Source organism: Colletotrichum higginsianum, chromosome 4 (assembly GCF_001672515.1).
Source record: "Colletotrichum higginsianum IMI 349063 chromosome 4, whole genome shotgun sequence".
NCBI classification, from domain to species: Eukaryota; Fungi; Ascomycota; class Sordariomycetes; order Glomerellales; family Glomerellaceae; genus Colletotrichum; species Colletotrichum higginsianum.
This window is the reverse complement of record NC_030957.1, coordinates 4,616,012-4,637,030: the sequence shown is the minus strand read 5'-3', so window position 1 is coordinate 4,637,030 and position 21,019 is coordinate 4,616,012. Positions and strand designations below refer to the sequence as shown.

The 21,019-nt window shown below is 50.8% G+C and overlaps 5 protein-coding genes across 5 annotated transcripts; 4 read left to right on the top strand and 1 right to left on the bottom strand.

Moving 5' to 3' along the window:
* Nucleotides 1-1,748: 1,748 nt before the first annotated feature.
* Nucleotides 1,749-2,883, top strand: CH63R_06713 (Integral membrane protein; the record flags this gene model as incomplete). Its single annotated transcript, XM_018301688.1, has 3 exons — nt 1,749-1,985; nt 2,049-2,421; nt 2,849-2,883. 3 exons carry the CDS (start codon nt 1,749-1,751, stop codon nt 2,881-2,883), a joined length of 645 nt encoding a protein of 214 aa, XP_018159538.1.
* Nucleotides 2,884-7,713: 4,830 nt separating this feature from the next.
* CH63R_06712 (Chitin binding protein) lies at nt 7,714-8,521 on the top strand (the record flags this gene model as incomplete). The annotated part of the gene is made up of 5 exons (XM_018301687.1): nt 7,714-7,797; nt 7,862-7,919; nt 7,981-8,159; nt 8,219-8,318; nt 8,382-8,521. 5 exons carry the CDS (start codon nt 7,714-7,716, stop codon nt 8,519-8,521), a joined length of 561 nt encoding a protein of 186 aa, XP_018159537.1.
* A 2,187-nt stretch (nt 8,522-10,708) lies between these two features.
* On the top strand, nt 10,709-11,408 carry CH63R_06711 (MAC1 interacting protein 1; the record flags this gene model as incomplete). The annotated part of the gene is made up of 2 exons (XM_018301686.1): nt 10,709-10,979; nt 11,101-11,408. 2 exons carry the CDS (start codon nt 10,709-10,711, stop codon nt 11,406-11,408), a joined length of 579 nt encoding a protein of 192 aa, XP_018159536.1.
* Nucleotides 11,409-16,092: 4,684 nt separating this feature from the next.
* CH63R_06710 (Pectate lyase) lies at nt 16,093-17,198 on the top strand (the record flags this gene model as incomplete). The annotated part of the gene is made up of 3 exons (XM_018301685.1): nt 16,093-16,399; nt 16,457-16,701; nt 16,773-17,198. 3 exons carry the CDS (start codon nt 16,093-16,095, stop codon nt 17,196-17,198), a joined length of 978 nt encoding a protein of 325 aa, XP_018159535.1.
* A 1,207-nt stretch (nt 17,199-18,405) lies between these two features.
* CH63R_06709 (uncharacterized protein) lies at nt 18,406-19,624 on the bottom strand (the record flags this gene model as incomplete). Its single annotated transcript, XM_018301684.1, has 2 exons — nt 18,406-18,705; nt 18,878-19,624. The coding sequence occupies 2 exons, from the start codon at nt 19,622-19,624 to the stop codon at nt 18,406-18,408; spliced, it is 1,047 nt and encodes a 348-aa protein (XP_018159534.1).
* Nucleotides 19,625-21,019: the final 1,395 nt, after the last annotated feature.

Sequence of the window (21,019 nt, the reverse complement as noted above, 5' to 3'; positions counted from 1 at the left end):
AGCTGACAGCTTGACAGGCGATATCGCGAAACCCCAAGTCTCGCAAGCGCCTACTGTAGACACAGACTCAGCGTTGTAGACTATATCGATCCAGGTTCTTGAGGCTCATCAAGCTAGCAAGTTGACTCAGCGGCCTTATTTCCGAAGAAACAAATCATCGCCGCTGACCGCTACTCCAAGGATATTGACACGAAGGTTGAATCGGGGCTCAAAAAGCATCACGGGCGACGGATTCCGTGGCTGGCTCCGCTGAATGGTCGAACAATCCCAACCCAGTTTTGCGTCTGTTTCAGAACCACTCCCATTCTGCATGCTGGCCAATTGCCATTTCTCAAAAGCTTACCAGCATTCAAGCTTCGGCGTCTTGCATTACTTCGGCCTGGTGCCAGGGGTAGACCCCGTGAGTTTCGGCACGCTCTGACACATTCTCGAGCATGGTGTGTCGTGGCTGTGCTCTGTAACAACCCGCAGTCCGATGTGTCCAAATCCTGTCCATCAAGACGTACTTCTTGACGTAGGTAGACCTAAGTATGGTCATAGAAATGAGCATTTTTGTTTGCGGTGAAAGGGATGGGTGGAGGTGGGAAACTGTTCAGTTGAGATTCCGGCCAGCGTCATACTTGGCGAGCACCTCGAATACCACGTTGCCATTACCCAGATCAGATTCGAACCAAGCTGGGCATGTGTTTTTCGACTCAAGTGTGTTTATTGTGAACAGGCTCAAAGCTCTCTGTTCTAACCCGACATCACTGCCAAGCGCAAGGTTCCTTGACTGGTTGGGCTGCAAACATGCGCCACAGCAGGTAGGGCCCAGATCACGGCGAAGGAATATTGTGAGCACCAGAACATCGAGTCCAAACATATTTAGGTCGAGGTGACGAGTCCTGGACAGTTCATTCAATATACTACATCCTCGTGTACAATGCACCGAGTCATTTGCATCGATGCGACCTCATCAGCTCAACATTGCTCCATAGTACCGCATTTGAACATTAAATGCGGCGTGAGAGCGTTGTATGTCAGCCAGTCGTCGTCGTCTGGCAACGCTTTTGTGTGACTTATTTGCGTTCCGGCGCCTCCCTGACGCCATGGCGCCGCGCCAAGTTCTATCCCACAATGGAGAAAACGTTCTTTGACATCTGATGGCAAGCCTGCCAAGCCTGCCTAGCAGCCTTCTCAGGTGCCAGTGCCGCAAACATGCAAATCGTGCTTTCGGTGACGTTGAAGTTTGCATGGAAGTGGACTAGCCTTTCACCATGTCTTGGCCTCTTCTCGTGGCATCCGCGACTCTCTGCCCCTCGCAAATGACTGTCGATCGATGACCGTCCCAGCTTTCCGGGTCGTACGCCCAGATTCCGTTTGCAGGTAACCTTCTGTAACGTCTTGCAGTCATGGAAAGCTCTCGTTGGCTGGACAGTCTCGTCCAGCTTAGCGGCGGAAGGTTTTCTTTCACCCACCCACAGAATCAGATGAAGTCTAAAGGGCCAGCCTCAAGAGCCCATTCGCGCTTGGATTGGTAAGAAGGCGGATTACTTTCGAGGCCTTCTAGAAATAAGGTTGCCACCTTCGTACTGGTCTGCCGATGCAACGCAATTCAAAGAGCTGTCGTCCTCCTCCGTTCCCCCTTCGCCCCCTCACCAGGATCATAGGTGCTTCCTCCATTCAGCTACTGCCTTGTCGACAGTCTCACCGCACACAGTAATATCATGGTGACACTCCCTCAATGACCACCTCCTGCGTCAGCGCGTATGATGTACCTGCTCTACAAGACAATAGCCAGAGCGACAATACCGCCGTTACCTATATTGTCGCCCGATGCTGATCTTTCCGACGATGCCGACAACCACAGCATAGGTGCCGTCATTGTGGCATCTGTGGTGCCAATCACGATCATTTCTACGCTCTTCGCCTTCGCGCGACTTTTTGTCAAGGGATGGATCCAACGACGAATTCAGTACGACGATGGTATTCTCTTGCTGGCCGTGGTATGTAGACCTTGCTCTTCCGAGGGATCCATGGTACAAGGCTAACTGCGGGTTGTTTCTTAGGCTTCGGGCTGGACTGCGACGGGAACCACGCTCAAGGCCGTGGCTCTGGGGAATGGCAAGCACGTTGCCACCCTCACCGACGAGCAAAAGGAAGAAGCTCTTAGATGGACAGTGATGACCTTTGCCTTTGGGATTGTCGCCCTGGCACTACCGAAGCTCACCATCGTGGCCCTGATAAACCGAATCCTCAACCCGAAACGGCTTCACCGCTTCTTCCTCTGGGCGCTAGTGTTGCTGTGTGCCGTCGGGCTGTTGGGAAACGTGGTCGGTCTTTTCGCGCAGTGTCCACAAGAGGCAGTGGTGCAAATCACATTTACAAAGACGGCATGCCTTGGCCCGGAAAGGGCGGTTGCCTATTCGATATCTACAAGTGGTGAGTTGGGTCACTGGAGTCTCCGACGAAGCCAACGTCTGGTTTGTTGACAATCTCCCCCACAACAGCAATCTCAGCTGCTACGAACGGGTACCTTGCCGTTTATGTTGCGTTTTCCGTTCGGAGGTTGAAGATAACACGGAGGAAGAGAGTGGCGTTAGCGATCTCATTGGTACTGGGTCTGCTGTAAGTCTGTTCGAAAAGGGAGGCCAATGGCTCTTGACATAACGTGGGCTGACACTTCTTTCAGGGCACTATTCACCGCCCTTTTTAAATGTACGAGACTGAAGTCTCTGGGAAGTCCTGATTTCACTTGTAAGTGAGCTTTGACCCCGCGAGTTTTTCATTCTTCACCGGCCAGACACAATGTAATCAAGCTGTGGCTGAAAATCCTGATGGCGGGACAAGTGCTGACCTGGTCAATTAGACGATTCTGCAGATCTCGTCATTTGGACAAGGTAAGAAGACATCCCCTTCGAGGAGAGATACGGAGCTGTTTGGCTACTCGCTATCACTCAAAGCACATCATAGACACCCTTGGTAATGAATAATTACAGCCTCGAGGCCGACGTTGTCGTAATCGCGGCATGCATTCCGGCACTTCAACCCTTGGTCAATCACCGCTTTCCAGACCATTTTCCCACCTCAGTAACCTCGCCAGTTCTCCCACCTTCGCCGAGGTCGACAGGTTCGCGAAGCAAACTCCAGCACGGCGCTCGTGATTTGGAGGTGGGGAGGAGCTTCAGCCTCTCGACGCAGGTCCCGGAAATGATCATCGTCGAGAAAGAGTTCGAAATCGCTTACAGCAGAACAATAGTCACCAGATCCTGCACATCCGATAGCTGGACACCGGTCATACCGCCAGAGGAACGTCTGCAGATCGTTAAGAACCAGGCCCCAGATGGGTCGATGACGACGACGGTGGTGGTAAAGTCGTCGACGCGTCCACCAAATCATCCGGCGTTTCCGACGGAGAACTAATACAAGTCGGTAGAGACATGCCGACCAAGAGAGATCCCCTCAGTTGGCTCGGAAATTAATTTAAAGTTAAGATTATGAAACTTGAGAACAGTCCGTGAGACCAAGGCCATCGGGCGTCGCTGTGCCAATCTTAAAAAAGGGACGATGAAGAGAAACCGAATGCTAAATAAGTCGTTACCTGGGATGTGAGAGGACGAAGCATCACCCCGGGGCGGTCTTTTTGAACAGGAATGCTTCCGGCAAGACGAACAGGATGGAACTCACACTCGATGTAATTAATGGATGCGAGTCGCTGCAAAAGATGCCTCTTGAATTATCAGCCAAGCAATCTGTCTACGTCCAAGTCACACTCTCGACTTTCTAGTAGACTGGCACTTACCATTCGTGTGGGAATTTTGCCCTATTATGCCGGCATTCTTCTGCAAAACAAGTTCCCTCCCTTCTCGGTCCGAAAAGTAATGCTTGGTCTGCCGGTAGGAAGACGTCCAATCATAGTTGCTCTCTCGGGAAACACTCACAGAGAGGTGTCCAAGTGCTGCAACGCATGCAAGGCCCATCCCTGTGTAGCCCATCACGTCACCTGGTATCTCTGCCCACTGCAATATTTGGGTTGATCAGCCCTACCACGATTGCTATCAAACAACCGCTGGAATTGCGATGGCGACAAAGCAAACACTAGTGCGCTGTGGCCGATTTTGGAAGCAACAATGACCATCGCTCTTCGTGCCCCGATCTCCGCTTGCATGAAGAAAATCGAAAAATGATTCGTTCCTGTGGCTGCGACTCGTGGAGTGGTTGCAACCTTCAGGTTTCTGAGGGGAGGTTGAGCCAAAATGCCGACCTTGCCGCGCACGGTACCGATACAGTCCTTGCGATGTCATGTCTAGCTTGGCCCTACGACTGGGATCTTCTCTGCACTTGAAGCTTTGGCTGCAGAATGAAAACAAGGTAGTTTTGAGCTTCTGGGAAGCTCGGTCCATCATTAAGCGGCACTCTATAGGTATTGTCAGAGACGCGGTGATAATCCTTGACTGTGGACAGTGGAAATCGCTTCGACTAGCCCGTCCCGTAAACGGCCACGAAGTTCGTTCGATATGTGCAGCGTAAACACTTCGCAGCCAGTAGCAGCAGGCTTTTGGGCTGCAGGGAATGTGAATTATATTGGGACGAGTGCACAAGGCTAGCAAGATAATGTGCGTTCAAGCAACGAGGTTGCGGAAGATAACATTTGACTTCTCGAGCCGCTCCCGCTAGTCGTTAATGACGCACTATGTTCTCAGGAGCAGGGAAAAGGCATGCAAGTAGCTATTTTCAGGTACGTTTAACAAAGCGGATATCCTCTGTTGTCTCTCATTAGTAGGAAGGGAAGAATCCAGATGAACCGAGGCTCTGGAATAAAATCGATGGACAGGAATTCTCTATGCGCGGCCAGTGGTGTTTTCTGCTAAGTCAACATACCCACTTTTGGAACACCCCCTCATTTGGAACACCCAGAATGAAGCTATCCCCAACATCACCACCATCTTCAATTAATTATTGACTAGGCCTAGATGCCACCACAATACAGCTTTCAGCTTCACTAGGGGTATCAGAGTCGCTGGATTCATCTGTGATATCCTCTTTTTCGCCAGCCTCAATCTGAGCCTTCTGGATGTCCTCAATATTGGCGAACTTGGTGTTTGGGTCGATCTGGACTGTCCTTCTTTTCCTTGCTGCAGTATTGGTGACTTGGGCCTGCAGGAGCTCCAGCTTATGCTGGGCAGTAGCCAGCTCATAGGCCTGCTCGCTGAAGCCTTTTTTCACCTTCCGGAATAGAAGGCGTTGAGTGAAGGCATCATTCTCTAGCTCTGTGAATAGCTTCAACTGCCCAGCCAGATCCTTCATCTTCCTTGGCGTCGACCACACTACTGCAGACGACGCAGATGCCCATCCTTCAGCTTCCTTGCCTTCCTTGCCTCCAGACTGCCCTTTGCTGACCTGATCTGAAGATGCTGATGGCTTTGGTGTTGTTGGGAGTAGGAGGGAGCTCATCAGAGGCTTCGCCATAGAGACAGGCCATAACCCTGTCCATTTCCAACCACTTCTGATGTTCTGCATCGTCATACCTGCAGTACGAGCCTTCTGATAACAGCCTATAAAGTTCCTCTTGCCTACAATAGTAGAGTCATTCCACTGACTAAGGTATCCAAGCTCCTTCCTATAGGCTGCCTTTACAGGGCTGAAGACTGACTGGTCAAGTGGCTGGAGCACATGGGAGGTATGTGGTGGTAGGAACAATAGATGGATGTTATTAATATAGCAGAGCCACATAAAGTCCGTCGTTGTGTGACTCCCATGGCCATCAACAACCAGCAGTCTGGCCTCCTCCTTGCCCTCCTGGCCCTCCTTGCCCTGGGAGGCAGTCTGAGGGATAGTCTGAGGGATGAAGACCTTCTGCAGCCATTCAACTGCAGTGTCGTCTGTAGTCCATCCATTCTCTGTTGCAGTGAACTGCCATCCTTCATAAGGGCCAAGGTCTAGAGGAAACCACTGCTGCTGGACTGTCTTGCCCTTATATATAATGAGGGGATCAAGGGCATGGCCCAGGGCAGAGATGCATTCGATGATGGATACCCATGCCCTTGATCCAGGCTGTTTCTTGCGTACAGACTTCGTCTCAGACATGCCCAGCACCAGCCCATTAGATCCCTGGCCCTCAAGGATACCAGTCTCATCCATGTTGTATCTATTGGATGGTTTAATGCCCTTGACCTCTGGTATGGCGAGGAGTTTGAACCAGTCCCTGATAACCTCAGTAGATGCTCCATTAACACGTCTAGAGTCAATAAGGCGACTTCTCTGGACCTTGATAGATGGGTTTCTCTTTAGAAAGGCATGGATCCAGCCCTTTCCTATAGGCTCCTTGTCCCCCATAGCACAGAGGATTCGTTCTGCGAATGCCCTCACTTGTTGATGGGTTGGGGCAACACCAAGGGCATGCTGGATTCGCACCCATTCAGCCAACTTAGCCTCCTGGTCAGGGGAAAGCCTCTGAAGGTCTGAAAATGCTGCTGCCCTTGCCTGGGTGCCTGTGAGACGGTTGTGGAGGGTGGTAATTGGGATGCCATATTCGCGGGCTGCCTTCCTTAGGCTTTGGCCGTCTGAAACAGCCTGGATTGCCTGATTGACTTCATACTCGGTATACTGGGCCATAAGGCAGGAATAAAGGTCCTCTGAAAAAATGAGGTTATTTGCATAAGGTATGAAATTGTTGTGATAGTTCGAAGTTGGAGGAAGTAGGAGGCTGGTGGTGGGGTTGAGGCATTTTTAGGTGTTCCAAATGAGGGGGTGTTCCAAAAGTGGGTATGTTGACTTATAGGAAAAAGGGTAGCTGTCGGGAGGTCCTTGTTGCTAATTAACATGGTCGATGAACACGGCGCCGTCCTAGTAGTGCCTTGGAGGAGAAAGTCTGCTTATTTCGGCCCAGACCTGACTAACTTGGACGTCGTGAAACAGATGAACTGCCAGAGAAAACTCCACGGATAGTCGATACCTAATCTCAATTCCACGAGCATTGCACTCTTCAAAGAAGCCAATTTTGACATCACAAATTCCATTTTGCATCCCGCGCTACTTTCCCATTCTTTGTAATGTCGTTCGTTCCTTACCCTTTTCTGATGTTGTAGTCTCGTATATGTGATTGAGAAAACAGCCCGGTGAGTAAGCATTACCTCTCCCCATCACTATCATGTTAGCTCAACGGACTGTCATCACAAGTAACTGTCGTTTTATTACAGACGAGACTCCTCCATCGAATCTCCTAACGCATTTGTGTGCCTTCGTGCCGACTTCTCCGTTGTCACATCTTGGCGAAGCGGACTCCTGGGACCTCGTGTTCTGACCCTTGCTGTAGACAAAACGCCTCCTTTCTTTTCTCTTAATCCCGAACCGTTCAACAGATTCCACCAATTGTGCATGTTTTCCTTTTATTCTGGTTCCACAAGGGGCTACGGTGGATTGGATGTTGTTTTGCCAAACTGCCGCATGTTAATCAAGGCAAGGGCATGATTGGCGATTGAGGCCCTGTCAGTTGTGGAGAAGTGTCGGAAAAAAGGGGTGCCACGCGGGCAATTGATTAAACTACGGCGGAGGGCTGCTTCCTGTCGATCCATTTGACACTTTAATCTTGATACAAGAGGAGCGGGCCCGGTTTCCAAAGGGGAGTTGGCGAACTCTTTAAAGTCGGCGTTCGGGACCTCAGCCGACATCTCTGAGCACTTTTGAGCATTTTGAAGCTTGAACCATAACGAACCACCCCTGCGTCTCTCCACCATGCTGTTCACACAAGCTATTCTTGCGGTTCTTGCAACCAGCGTCTTGGGACATGGCGTCGTACAAGACCCTGAGCCCAGAGTGGTAAGACGCTGCTCTTGTTGCAGCTCTTTTTTTTCAAGAAATAGAGCTAACTACCTGCATGTAGTCAGGCCCGAAGCAGCAGGAACTCTGTGGAACCGCAGTGACAGACCAACTTGAGAGCGGTACGTGCTATACGTCTGTATCGACACCGATCATCTGTTTCTAACACCGTTGGCTATGCAGACACTGCCGGCCCTATTGAAAATGCGATCAAGGTTGCCGACGCCGATTACAAGTGCAACCTCTTCCTCTGCCGCGGTTACCAGTACGAGGACAACGAGGACAACGTCCGCGCTGTTACAGCCGGCGAGGTCATCCCCTTCCACATCGACCTGATCGCCGGTCACAGACCAGGACACGCCGTGAGTTTTCCAGTGAGACGCTTCAACTGCAGAACTGTGGGACTGACAGCAACCCACAGAACATTTCGGTGATTGACCTCGCGAACAACACCGTCATCGGCGAGCCCCTGATCACCTGGGATGACTGGCCGACGACCAACCCCGACCCTCTGGCCGACAGTGCGTCCCTCTCTCTCTCAAACAGCCCCGCCTTGTGGTTTCTATGCTAAAAGAAAGATATAGCCGACTTCAATGTCACAATCCCCGACACCTTGGCCTCGGCCTGCGATGTTGGCGGCAAGTGTGCCATCCAGTGGTTCTGGTACGCCGAAACCAACAAACAGACGTACGAGAGCTGTATCGACTTTTACGTTGAGGCATGAAGGGACGACTAGGCGACAATTTCTGGGGAGTGGCTCCATGCCTCCCAGGGCATTATTGTACATATTACAACTGTTCACTGTATCTACTATAGACCAGCACATACAAGCGACTCATTGCATCTTGTTACAGGCTATCTGTGTTGGCTGTGAAAATGGGCCCTTACACAATCCACATTGAGTTTGAGTTCCAGTCGTCATCTCAACTAAACACAAATCGTGCTGTCAGGTACGACTACTCCCCACTACCACAATTTGGATGCAACTCGTTCCTGGCCTGAATATGCATCATGTAGTCTAAGTGAAGGTGGTTTTGATTAGTGATGGCTAATACCATGGATTACATGTGAAGCTTCCTCTCCTTCTGGACTCTCTGTTTCATGGGTATAGTGGCTGCTGCCAAGCTGCTTTTTTGATCGGCTTCATCTCTGTAGTACCTTGATGGAGTCTCTGTTGGAGGGCCTGCTCTTCCCAGTATTGTAAAAGATCACAATAATTCGTTACAAGTCTCAATCAAGACGGCTCATGACAATAAAAGACCGAAAAGCAGTGAGTGCGACTCAGGTAGTCGGCGGGATCAAACTTCGTCCACCAGTCGAATGGAATTGGGCGACTTACCAGACAGTATCCTGTGGATGAACCTCCGATTGGAAAGCCGAGGTTGCAACTTGGGTCATTCCGTGATAAACACTCACGCACTTAGGACCCGGGGTCTCATTTTTCGACCTTTCGAGTAGCTCGTTCTCTCTGTCCATAATACACTTGAGAGAACAATCATGTGCTTTCTTGTGAGTTTTTCAGGTTCTTGACGACGAAGATGCCTCCTCTAGAGAGAACTGATGCCGTCCAATCATTCGAGTTGTGCTACGGTAGTGTCTCACCAAGCAACGTTAGTCTCTTGCGGCATGACGCAAGTAATTGGCTGGTGGAATCAAGGCTAGCATTAGCAACCAGCAGTTTAACCAAGCCATCGGTTTTCACTCAGAAAGTTGTAAGCTCAATCAGGGACAATATCCCTATGGATGATTTGACTGGGTCGCCACGAAAGCTCACCGTCTCGTGGACCCTGCCACCACCACCACACCACATCATCAATACGAGGTGGAAGCCTGATGTGTTCATTATCAAATGTCCATCACGTACAACGCTGCCCAGCCTCGGTCCTTTTGATGTGGGTTCATGCACACTATCACCTGCAGGACGAATCACATCGCCAGGGTTGGCTTCTCCCACTCTTGCCCTCCCACTCCCAACCTGATAGCTTGCGCCTCTTCTTCGTCGGACCGGCGCCCGAAGACTTGGAATAAAGTCTCACCAATCCAATCCATCCAACCGAGACACGTAGCCAAGGTAGTTAGCTCCTCCTAAGGTCGCGCAAGTGCACGACATGAAGAACCAAGGTAAAAGACATGATGTAAGTGGTACGGCCCCAATCCGCTCAACGGCTACATCGGACAAACGATTCGTTCCCACTCCAAAAAGCTTAAGAGAGGAACACCTGCCGTAGTGTCAGGGCCAAAGATCAGCGCCATCCCCCTCGCAGGAATCCCTGTCAGTTCCCCCGCGTCTTTCCCCATACCGGAAAGCAGCCCCGAGCCCGAACCTTCGGGCCAACTGCGGGGGAGGGTGGATGAGGATAAGTCGGCCGAGAGATGATCTCCTTAGAGACCATCCGTCAACTGGCGCTTTGATTCGGTGTGGGTGGCATCCCCACGCCGGCGTCGTATTTGTGATGATATTCCCAATGTGGATCTATGGGTGCCGACAAGCCGTCGGCTGGACGAGTGCATGTGAAAATGACCTACAATGAGCGAGATCCGTATAGCTCCCGAGGTGGCTAGCTGAGATATGAGGTGTAGCTGAGAGAGTGTGTGAGAAAGGTAACCAAGCCACCCGGCCTAGTCGAGCTAATTGAGTCTGAGTATCTTGAAGGAGAACAACGTGACTCCCCATTACTATGTCCCCGTTCCCATTCCCACCCTCTTCTGCATGGGTTTTCTCTCTGGTTCCCTCCACAGAAAAGCTTGTCGCCTTTTCTTTTCTGCATGTCTCCATAACCCCAGGGACAAATTGAACGCTTCATCCTCGTGTTCTCTCAATGCAGCTCTCGTTTCACCATCTTCAATCTCCCCTCGAACCACAACAATTGCCAATCCGCGTTCTTGAATATCAGAGGCAAAGACCATTATCATGAAGAACATCCTTAGCGTTGTTGCTGCCATGATGCTGCTGGCACACGGTGCGGCGGCGGCGAATGACTGCGCGAGCGTGGCTGTCACCGCGATCCCGTCCTGCGCCCAGGGCTGTTTTCTCGAGGGCGCATCTTTCGTCGGCTGCGACAGTCTCGACTTCTCCTGCCAGTGCGGAAAGGAGGCTGCTCTCTATGCCGCTATCGAGCCCTGCGTCGCCACCGGATGCCCTGCTGCATCGATCCAGGCTGTCATCAAGGGAGCATCATCCGGTAAGTCCTCTCGACCCGTTTATAGTCCTTTCGTGCCGTTCCGATTAGTTTTCTCCGTGGTTCTTTAGCGGAGATTCTTTCTTCGATACCTCTTTTAAGAAAAATGCTAACCATTCCCAAGTATGCGGTTGTGCCGGCGCAGGTCAAGTCGCCGAGCAAACTATCTCTGGATCCTTCGTCTCCGCCATCTCGGGCTCTGCAATCGGATCATCACCAGCTAAGGCCTCAGCGACGCCCTCGGGGCTTGCTGGGGGGTTTCCCTCGGCTTCGCCCACGCAAGGTAATGGTGGTGGTGGCGGATGGAATCCTCCGCCTACGACCAGCCCTTTCTCGACGTCGTCGCCTGTCAATGCCGCCGGCCGCCAGAGTTATTCCAAGCTTGGTCTTCTTTCTGTAGTCTTTGCAATGACTTTATCTGCCGCCGTCTGACCTTGAGGGCGCTAATCACTTTTGAAAACGAACGTGTTCTCCCGGGGAGCTGACCTCCGGAAATGAAACGAAACAAACATCACACGATAAATGGATCTGATCGGCTTTCCACTTCTAAAACATCGCTTTTACATCACGATTTATGGACGGTTATACCCAGAGGCCGGCGACCTACATTCTCAGCCCAACTCTTTTTCTAAGTCAGACTACCCACTTTTCGGCACCCCCCCCATTTCGGCACCCCAAAAATGAAGCTATTCCCATCATACTCGTCGACTTCAATTAATCATTGACTTCTTCTAGATGCAACAACAATACAGTTTTCAGCTTCACTAGGGTATTCAGAGTCGCTGGATTCGGCTGCATCATCCTCTTTTTCCCCAGCCTTAAGTTGCGCCTGCTGGATGTCTTTGATGTTGGCGAACTTAGTGTTAGGATCCAGCTGGACTGCCCTTCTTTTCCTTACTGCAGTATTGGTGACTTGGGCCTGCAGAAGCTCCAGTTTCTGCTGGGTATTTGCCAGCTCATATGCCTGCTCGCTGAAGCCTTTTTTTACCTTCCTGAATAGAAGGCGTTGAGTAAAGGCATCATTCTCCAGCTCTGTGAATAGCTTCAACTGCCCAGCTAGATCCTTCATCTTCCTTGGCGTCGACCATGCCACTGCAGATGACGCAGATACCCATCCTTCAGCTTCCTTGCCTCCAGACTGCCCTTTGCTGACCTGATCAGATGATCCTGATGCTGCTGGTGTTGATGGGAGCAGTAGGGAGCTCATCAGAGGCTTCGCCATAGAGACAGGCCATAACCCTGTCCATTTCCAACCACTTCTAATGTTCTGCATCGTCATACCTGCAGTACGAGCCTTCTGATAACAGCCTATAAAGTTCCTCTTGCCTACAACAGTTGAATCATTCCACTGACCAAGGTATCCAAGCTCCTTCCTATAGGCTGCCTTGACAGGGCTGAAGACTGACTGATCAAGTGGCTGGAGGACATGGGAGGTATGTGGCGGTAAGAACAATAGATGGATGTTGTTTATATAGCATAACCACATAAAGTCAGTCGTTGTATGACTCCCATGTCCATCCATGATCAGCAGCCTGACCTCCTTGCCCTGAGGAAGAGTCTGAGGGATGAAGACCTTCTGCAGCCATTCAACTGCAGTGGCATCTGAAGTCCATCCATTCTCCGTTGCAGTGAATTGCCATCCTTCATAAGGGCCAAGGTCTAGAGGAAACCACTGCTGCTGGACTGCCTTGCCCTTATAGATAACGAGGGGATTCAGAACATGGCCCAGGGCAGAGATGCATTCGATGATGGATACCCATGCCCTTGATCCAGGCTGTTTCTTACGTACAGACTTCGTCTCAGACATGCCCAGCACCAGCCCATTAGATCCCTGGCCCTCAAGGATACCAGTCTCATCCATGTTGTATCTATTAGCTGGTTTGATGCTGGTGATCTCTGGTATGGCGAGTAGTTTGAACCAGTCCCTGATGACCTCAGTAGATGCCCCATTAACACGCCTAGAATCGATAGGGCGACTTCTCTGGACCTTGACTGATGGATTCCTCTTCAAGAAGGCTTGGATCCAGCCTTTTCCTATAGGCTCTGTATCCCCCATGGCATGGAGGATCCTTTCTGCGAATAGCCTCACTTGCAGATGGGTTGGGGCAACACCAAGGGCATGCTGAATGCGAACCCATTCAGCCAGTTTAGCCTCCTGACTAACAGAAAGTCTCTGCAGGTCAGAAAAGGCAATTGACCTTGGTTGAGTGCCCTTAATCCGATACTGAAGTGTTGATCTTGGGATGCCATACACCTGACCAGCCCTCTTAATGGGCATGCCGTTGGTTATTGCGTCAAGGGCCTGATTGACTTCATCTTCGGTATACTGGCCCATAAGGTCGAAAAGAAGCTCTGAGGAAAAAATGAGGTTATTCGCATAAGTATAGAAAATGTTGTTGATGTTGAAAGTTGAGGGGTATGTTCTGGTGATGAGGCATTTGAGGCATTTTTGGGGTGCCGAAATGGGGGGGGTGCCGAAAAGTGGGTAGTCTGACTTACCGGTTGCCCTCAGACGATTTCAACCAGGACGATTACCATCTCCCTGCCACCAGAACTGCAGTAAACGCACCCAGTTTGAACAGTTTGGCTGGGAGTTTGGATCGTTCTCATCGTCTTTGAGCTTATTTGTTTAATCTTAATTAATGAGCATGCAAATCTTCAACTTGAAGGCCTTCATCCGCATTATGTTGGCACGGTTTGCTCTCAAAACGCGCCACGGACAAGCCATTAAAAGGGCACAATGATAGACACGATTCCACTCCTTTGAAATATTTATAAGACCTGCAAGTTCATACGATGTTTCTAGACCTCGAAAAGTTCTTACCATCTCGTGATGTCGCAAAGCACTCTTGATGTCTACACTAATTCGGCGTCGACATCAAAGTGTGCCCAGTCTGTTCTGATCCGTCTGCAAATCAGACGAGTATGCTCTGCTTTTTCTCAAGTGATTCCATTTTCTTCAAAGTATACCATCCAGTTTTTCGAACATTTAGATTAATGGTGCTCGTTACCTCTACTGAGCTTGATCCGTTCTTGTCGACCTCTGTGAACTTGTGACACGTTGTGCTTTGATGGTCAATCCATCAAGATATCTCAACGCCGAAAGCCGGCCAGCGCTGTAGTTGACCTGAGATGCTACAATAACCTATTCTATGTTCCACATCCTTTTTCAGTATTGAGATTCTGAGACTTATTGATCCAGGCAACCGCGCCTCGTTGCTTTGGTTTCAAGGGCTCTTGAGAACGAAAGATTTTAACAATGGCAATCCTGAATGCCCCCTGTCGTCTGTTTCCACATCCCCGGTAGAAACCAGATAAATAGTTAAAACAGAATATGATACCACCCGCCGAAGAAAAAGCTGCCCCCTGAGCCAGCGTAGAGCGGTCAGATAAGACCTTGTGTCATAAGGGTTCCGGTGCCTCCCCGAACCGCCTTAAGCCCTTCGTAGGGGCAGTCGGCCGCCCTATTTACCACGCCGGCTACTACAGCTATTCCTTCGCTCAACTAAGCACTCATTCATTTGAGAGTTCCATCTCCACACTTCTGTCTTGTTACGATTCGCAACGCATATCTTCAAAACATTTTCTTCGATGGTAGGAAATCCAAGTTACCTATGCCCTTCCAAGCTCAGCGACTTTCTTTCAACATGGGATTTGTCCCCCCTCCTCTCCAACATCACGTCTCAGGCGTCGCTCGTGAATTTTTTCCTTTTCTACTCCCTGGAGCAGATTACTATTTCTGTTGAGCTTGCAAGCCTTTGCGTTGTACTATGCGGAGGTGGAAACTATCCGAAATCTGAGTAGTAAGCGGGAGGCTGAACTTGATCAAGATGCAGGCAGAGTACAGACGTACTACCGGCAAACCCCCGGAGTACTCTGTCAACAAAGCGGGGTGAGCGGCCAAATGTCATGTTTATTGGAAGGGAAATACGGCGCCTAGACTGTTAGTGTGGGATGCCGGTAGTGGTGGTTGCATTTCCCTGTCTCGCGCTGCAACGTCCCTTGGATGCGAACCTGTATACCGTCGTGTTGATACCCCAATTTCTCAAGGCTCTCTACGGCGGTTATTTGGTTTCAGATTGACATTCAAATTTGATCTGCTTATCCGTTTGGAAGCTGATAGTCGCAGGTAGTCGAAGTGTCGTTGCCCTATAGTCTGAACGATTCCCGCAGACAACTTCTCAAGGAAAGGATATGTGAAGCTGATGTCGAGATCTCCGTCTCGTCTTGATTAAATCAATATATGATGTTTCCACGCAAAATGGCGAGGTTCGGCTTCACAGAGTACATCAATCCCAGTTCGGAATTATTCCTCCAACAGCCGTTCTTGTGGCCTTGAAGAAGAGGGCTTGGCATTCATCTATTTCTGGGGTAGCGTGATAAGAAGAACCCACTCGGGTCATCCCACCCATGGGATTACGGTTGTGGAATATGGACACCCCTGAACCATTAGGTCGGGAATCCCACCAATGGGTCGAGGAACCTTGGCTTCAGTGTTCAATGACCGAGCAGACAAGTAAGTTACAGCTCGAAGGGTCTCGGTACAACAAAAGATCCCTTTTAGTTTTAGGGTGGTTTGCCAACATGATGCCATGTAAACCAGGGTATCTGATGAGCTCAAGATCAAGGGTGGTAGAACTCAAGCCACAATTAAGTCGCCACCCGCCAAATCGTAGAATGGGCGACGAAGTCCCATCAAGGAAGTGGAGGCACCCCCCAACCAACCTACCCCCGAATCGGCTGCATCTAATACGGCTCGGATTCCGTCCACGGACTTTTTTGTTCCGTGTGACAGAGACTTGGGATTCCATTCATTATGATCATCCCGGCTCTCGCAGGTGTTGTCATTGTCAAGGATGGACACGTGGGGGTTGTATTTGAACAGAATCCGCCAAACATAATCAACGTACCCCTTAAACAGATGTCCAAGGAGATTGCCTACTTAACCTCCCGTAATCGTTGAATCGTCTATTCAGTGCTATTCCAAACTTGTCATGTCATTCCACCTTATTCACCGGCAGTTCCACTCATCAACTCACTTCTCTTGGATCCTCTTCCAACGCCGTCACGCTACCCGACAAGCGTGTTCCATCGACAACCTCTGTAAGACTGCAAGATGAGGCTCCTGGTGGTCGCATTCTTAGTTACCCTCACGGTGGCGTCACCCGTCAATATCATCAGTGCTCGTAACCAGCTTGCTCTCCGGCAAGCCTCCGAGCCCTGTACAATCGGCTACTGTACCCAAAACGGTGGCACCACCGGAGGTGCTGGCGGCGCAAGTGTCACCGTCAGTACTGTCGACCAACTTGTTGCTGCCGCTCAGAAAGAGGGCCCTCTTACCATTTTCGTATCCGGCGCCCTCTCCGGAAACGTCAAGGTCCGCGTTTCTTCCCATAAGACGATCATTGGGGAGAAGGGTAGCTGTAAATGTCCCTGTAGTCATTTTCAACCGTGTCCATCCATTCTGATTACGCTCCCAGCTCTCACCAACATTGGCCTCTTTGTCCGCGAGGCTAAGAATGTTATTCTACGCAACCTGAAAATCAGCGGCGTCAAGGCTGCCAACGGGGACGCAATCGGTATAGACCGGTCTACCAACGTCTGGGTCGACCACTGCGATCTTTCGGGCGACCTGAGTGGAGGCAAGGATGACCTTGACGGTCTCCTCGACTTCTCGCACGCCTCTGACTGGGTAACGGTTTCCAACGTTTACCTACATGACCACGTACGTCCCCCCCCTTGCAACTGTTTTTCATGGGATCCCCAACCCGCAGATGATGACTGACGTTCGCGAAGTGGAAAGGGTCTCTTGCCGGCTCAGCCGACACCAACACCGAGGATAAGGGCAAGCTGCACATCACCTACGCCAACAACTACTGGTACAACATCAACTCCCGTACCCCTTTTGTCCGCTTTGGCACCGTCCACATCATCAACTCGTACTACGACAAGCTTCTCTTAAGCGGCGTGAACCCCCGAATGGGTGCCCAGGCTCTCGTACAGAGTACTGCCTTCGCCAACAGCCCTGCCCGGGCCATCTTTTCCGAAGGCTCAACGGAGCCAGGTTTTGCCGTGGTCGAGGATGTTGATCTCGGCGGCTCGCAGAACACTGCTCTCAAGGGAAACCTCACGTCTGACTCCCTACCTTACAAGATCGCTCCCATCGGCTCGAGCAAGGTCGCCAGCACGATTCCTTTTACTGCTGGTCAAAAGTTGTATTAATAGCAGCTCATCAGGTGGTTTTGGGAGTTATGTCATTCTGGCAGTTATATACCTAAGCAAGAAAGTCAGGCTATTCCGCGATAGGAAGACAAGGCATACAACCTGTCGTGAACGCCGTTGCCTCCCTATGTTAACATTAAAAATGATAAACGTATTGTAATACCTTCAAGCAGGATAAAATAGCAGGTTAATCTATTACTTCCAGTGTCTAACAACATAGATTTAAATAAAAGGTCCTTTATGCCGTTAGTTGCCAGCTGCCTTTACAGACAGTGCCGCTGCTTCTAGACCAGGTAGGACATAACAATGCCACACGCAGTAGTCAAGCAGGGATCTAGTTTACATGAGCACTTTAAGTCCTACCTCTTGAATCTGTGTAGTTAGGAGCCTAGTCTGCCACGCAGGCTCGGCCTGTACCAACCGTACAGACAGCTGGTCTGTTTTAACTTCCGCCTTCTTTCGTTCAAGATCGTTCACTCCTACAAGATCTAAACATCACGCATTCCTTGTCTGTAATATCAGTTCAGGATACGACTTTGAGCTTCGCTCGCTTGGAAAGCAGCGGCACTAATTTAGCCGGGTGTTGTCGTAGAACAGAACACTATGCCGAGACGAGAACCACCATTCCAAGGTGCCGGATTTTCTGACGTTTAGCCAGCGATCTGTTTCTGTTCGACTCACCGGCACCCGACATGTGACCTCTGCTACGTACCCCCAGCTTTTCTTGGTCCTTCTGCCACAAATGTACAGCGTGTCCATCTCGCCGACCAAAATGGGCTCAGCAATCCAGTCTAGGCGAAACTGGCCGACACATTCGCGGTGGCCGTCAGAATAGCAAAGAAGCATTCCTATGACCGGCCGATGTGGGAGGGTTCTTTTGATGCAGGTGTAGACCTCGGTCAAGTGGCGCATGGAGCACGATGTGTGCATCCAAACCTCGTTGGCTGATGAATTTGGATAGTCCGAGATGGATACCGGAGGCATGGGAAGATTGTTTTGAACTACATTGGCTGAATCAGGGCTTGGCTGATCGAAAGCGACAAAGTCCACTCCATATTTGCCGGCCGACGGGTCCAGTCGATTGAAATACAGCCGGCTTGGTCCGCGCGGCAGAGCATTGACGCGCTGATATTCGACATTCTCGTGCCCATAAAGTCCAAAAAGAACTGTCCTGCCTTGGTTTGTGGAAAAATAGGTACACCATCCATTAGCTGAAGCCGAGGGGAGAAGGAAGGGTTTCCATTACGGTTATCCCTACAACTTGGGTTTGGATGATAGAACACCCCGCCCGCCTACAGATGTCGGTGAGATACTCGCCTTCGTTCATCGGCATGTACATCCAATGACAAATTTCCGCGCTGACATCCTCGTATAGGGCTGTGTCTGGTTGATCGTTTTGCTTGTGGGAGAGGATGGCCAGAACTTTGGCACCATCGGTCGCTACTGAGTAGCCGACAACATCGGCGGTATTCAAGTCGCAAAAGCGCATTCGGAGCCCGCCCGGGTACTGTTGGGGTCATTGTAGCGTCAAAAGCTCAATCACAGGGGGAGGGGAGTGGGCTGGAGCTTGCCAGCCGATGAGGCCGAGAGAATCCGTCTTCGGGCTCTCTACATTTCGCATTTTCAGACCCTGAACATGTGTCAGCTAGGAAAGAATTTCACATGGATGATTCACGTACATCGCTCCTAAAAACCACGGCAGAAGGGATGGCCTTGTAAGAAATGTGCCTCCACCAGGTACCCAGCACGGCCGGATGGTTGCGACACCATTCAAGACAGCTCCTGGGCGAGACGAAAACGACCTGGCAAATGCCAAGGTGATCTTCTGCCACGAACATGTTGTTGCTCTCCTCTTTGGGGGCTTGAGCCGGTTGCAAAAGGTACGTTCCCTTGCCGCCACTTACTCCAGGCGTGTTCTGCAAGCTCTTGACATAACATCGGCCATCAATCTTGACATACGATGCATAAACAGGCTGCCTCAAGTCAAGAGTAGAATCGTCGACATCAACACTACCCTGCACCTGTTCCTGCGCGGTCAGAGAGGCGCAAGCTTGGGCCAGAGACTCTGCAACCATCAGCCATAACTCGTGGGGAAGACTCCGGGGCCAGACAAGCGCGCGTTGCAAATCGAGAGCCAGAGCCTTCTGGATGTAGTCGGCTCGCCGCCGCTCTTCAGCGACGGATGGAGCGAAGGCGTACTGGGTGGCGGCGAGGAACTTTGGTGTCACCAAGTGAACGCGGAATGCATAGCAGTGGCCGTGAAAGAGTACCGTTGGCTTGTCGCGAAACATGCACTCTCTCCGCATGCACATGTGGAATTTGATATCAATCTCATGGTCGTAGAAGATAGTGTGCTGTTGGAATGGGAACTTGCAGGAAACCTTGTTGTTGTCAGTCGCTGGATAGGGCCACCTAGGCATCAGCATGATTTGGTGAAAGTGGGAGAACTAGGCGCTGACCTGCGACAATCAGCTGGCCCTCGACCAACGCGAACTGGCACAGCCTGCAGCGGGCTTGCGTGACACAGTAATAGAGCGTTGTACATTCGTTGTCGCTTGCCATAGCCAATGTAGGTGTGTGTAGATTGGGAGAAAAGAGTCAATAAGTAAGAGGGACCGTCTGTCCATGAAATTGTCAAAGGCCCAGGAGAAAGGATGGAAGGAACATTTATCCGAAAGAAGGGACTCGACGTTCCGCCCCCCTCCCGGGCTTCCTTGATCCATTACGTCAGCGAGGAGGCAGAGATCTTTCAAGCTGCCTTACTGGCCTAGTATTGTACACATTCGCGGGGGTATACTGCTTTGTCTGTACGACACTGATCACTAATCAATGGGTGAAGATGCCCTGCCGTAAGTAATCTTTGACAATCCTGTCGCCAGTTCTCATGCAATAGAGTGTCGCTATCCCACTTTTCCCTACTGATATCTGTTTTTCTCCCTCAAAGTCTAGAAAATCCTAGAAAGATGCACTGGCGGCAGGATTATTGAAGGTGACGGCAGGGTATGTTCGCCCTAATAAACATGCTGGCCCTGTTGACTGTCGGATCCTGTCCTGCGTTCTAGAAACTTTCAACCAGAAAATCGACTTAGGTATTCCGTACTCATAGGTCTAAAATCCTGGAAGCGAAAATGGTTCATGCATACCAAGGTTTAATTTCCTTACGAGCAGCAAGCTGTACTAGCCCGGGGGCTACGTTCTGGGGCTAGAGCTGTTCACATGTGCTGGGATTTACCTATGGAAGGAAGGGTAATTGTCAGACCCCGAGCTGTGCAAAGAGAAATAAAGAGTCTACCAAACCTTTTATTCCGTTCATTGGCTTGCTATACCCTATCCCCAAGTCACCCTGCTCGTTTGAGGTATAACCAAGTAGTGCCAAACGACCACTTATTCGGGCTTGCAGGTGCAGCTTTGGGAACCCCGATCTACCTAGTGGAGGCGCGGCACGATTACAAGCTCCGCCGGAGTGGCCTACGGGCGTGCGTAAACGTCGCACTCGGTTGACTACCCCGCCTCCGGGCTGGGTTCCCCGGAAGATTTGCGGATCGACTTAAGGCCCCCCCCCATGGCTGGTCTCGTCTCATATCCCTCGGCAACAACGAACGCTGCGGAACCAGTTCAGGTGGCCACCAACCGAGACTCGGACTACGTCAATGCGTGGCGGCTTCTATGCTTAAATCATGTGTCGCTTTTCCCTTCTCACGCCCGCGGAACCCCGTGTCAAACGACGGTGGGGAAATCGCACATCGAACGAAGGGTTGTTGTCAACCTGCTATCATGACGAGCTTGTCCCGCGAAGCCATGTTGATCCGACAACAGTCCTC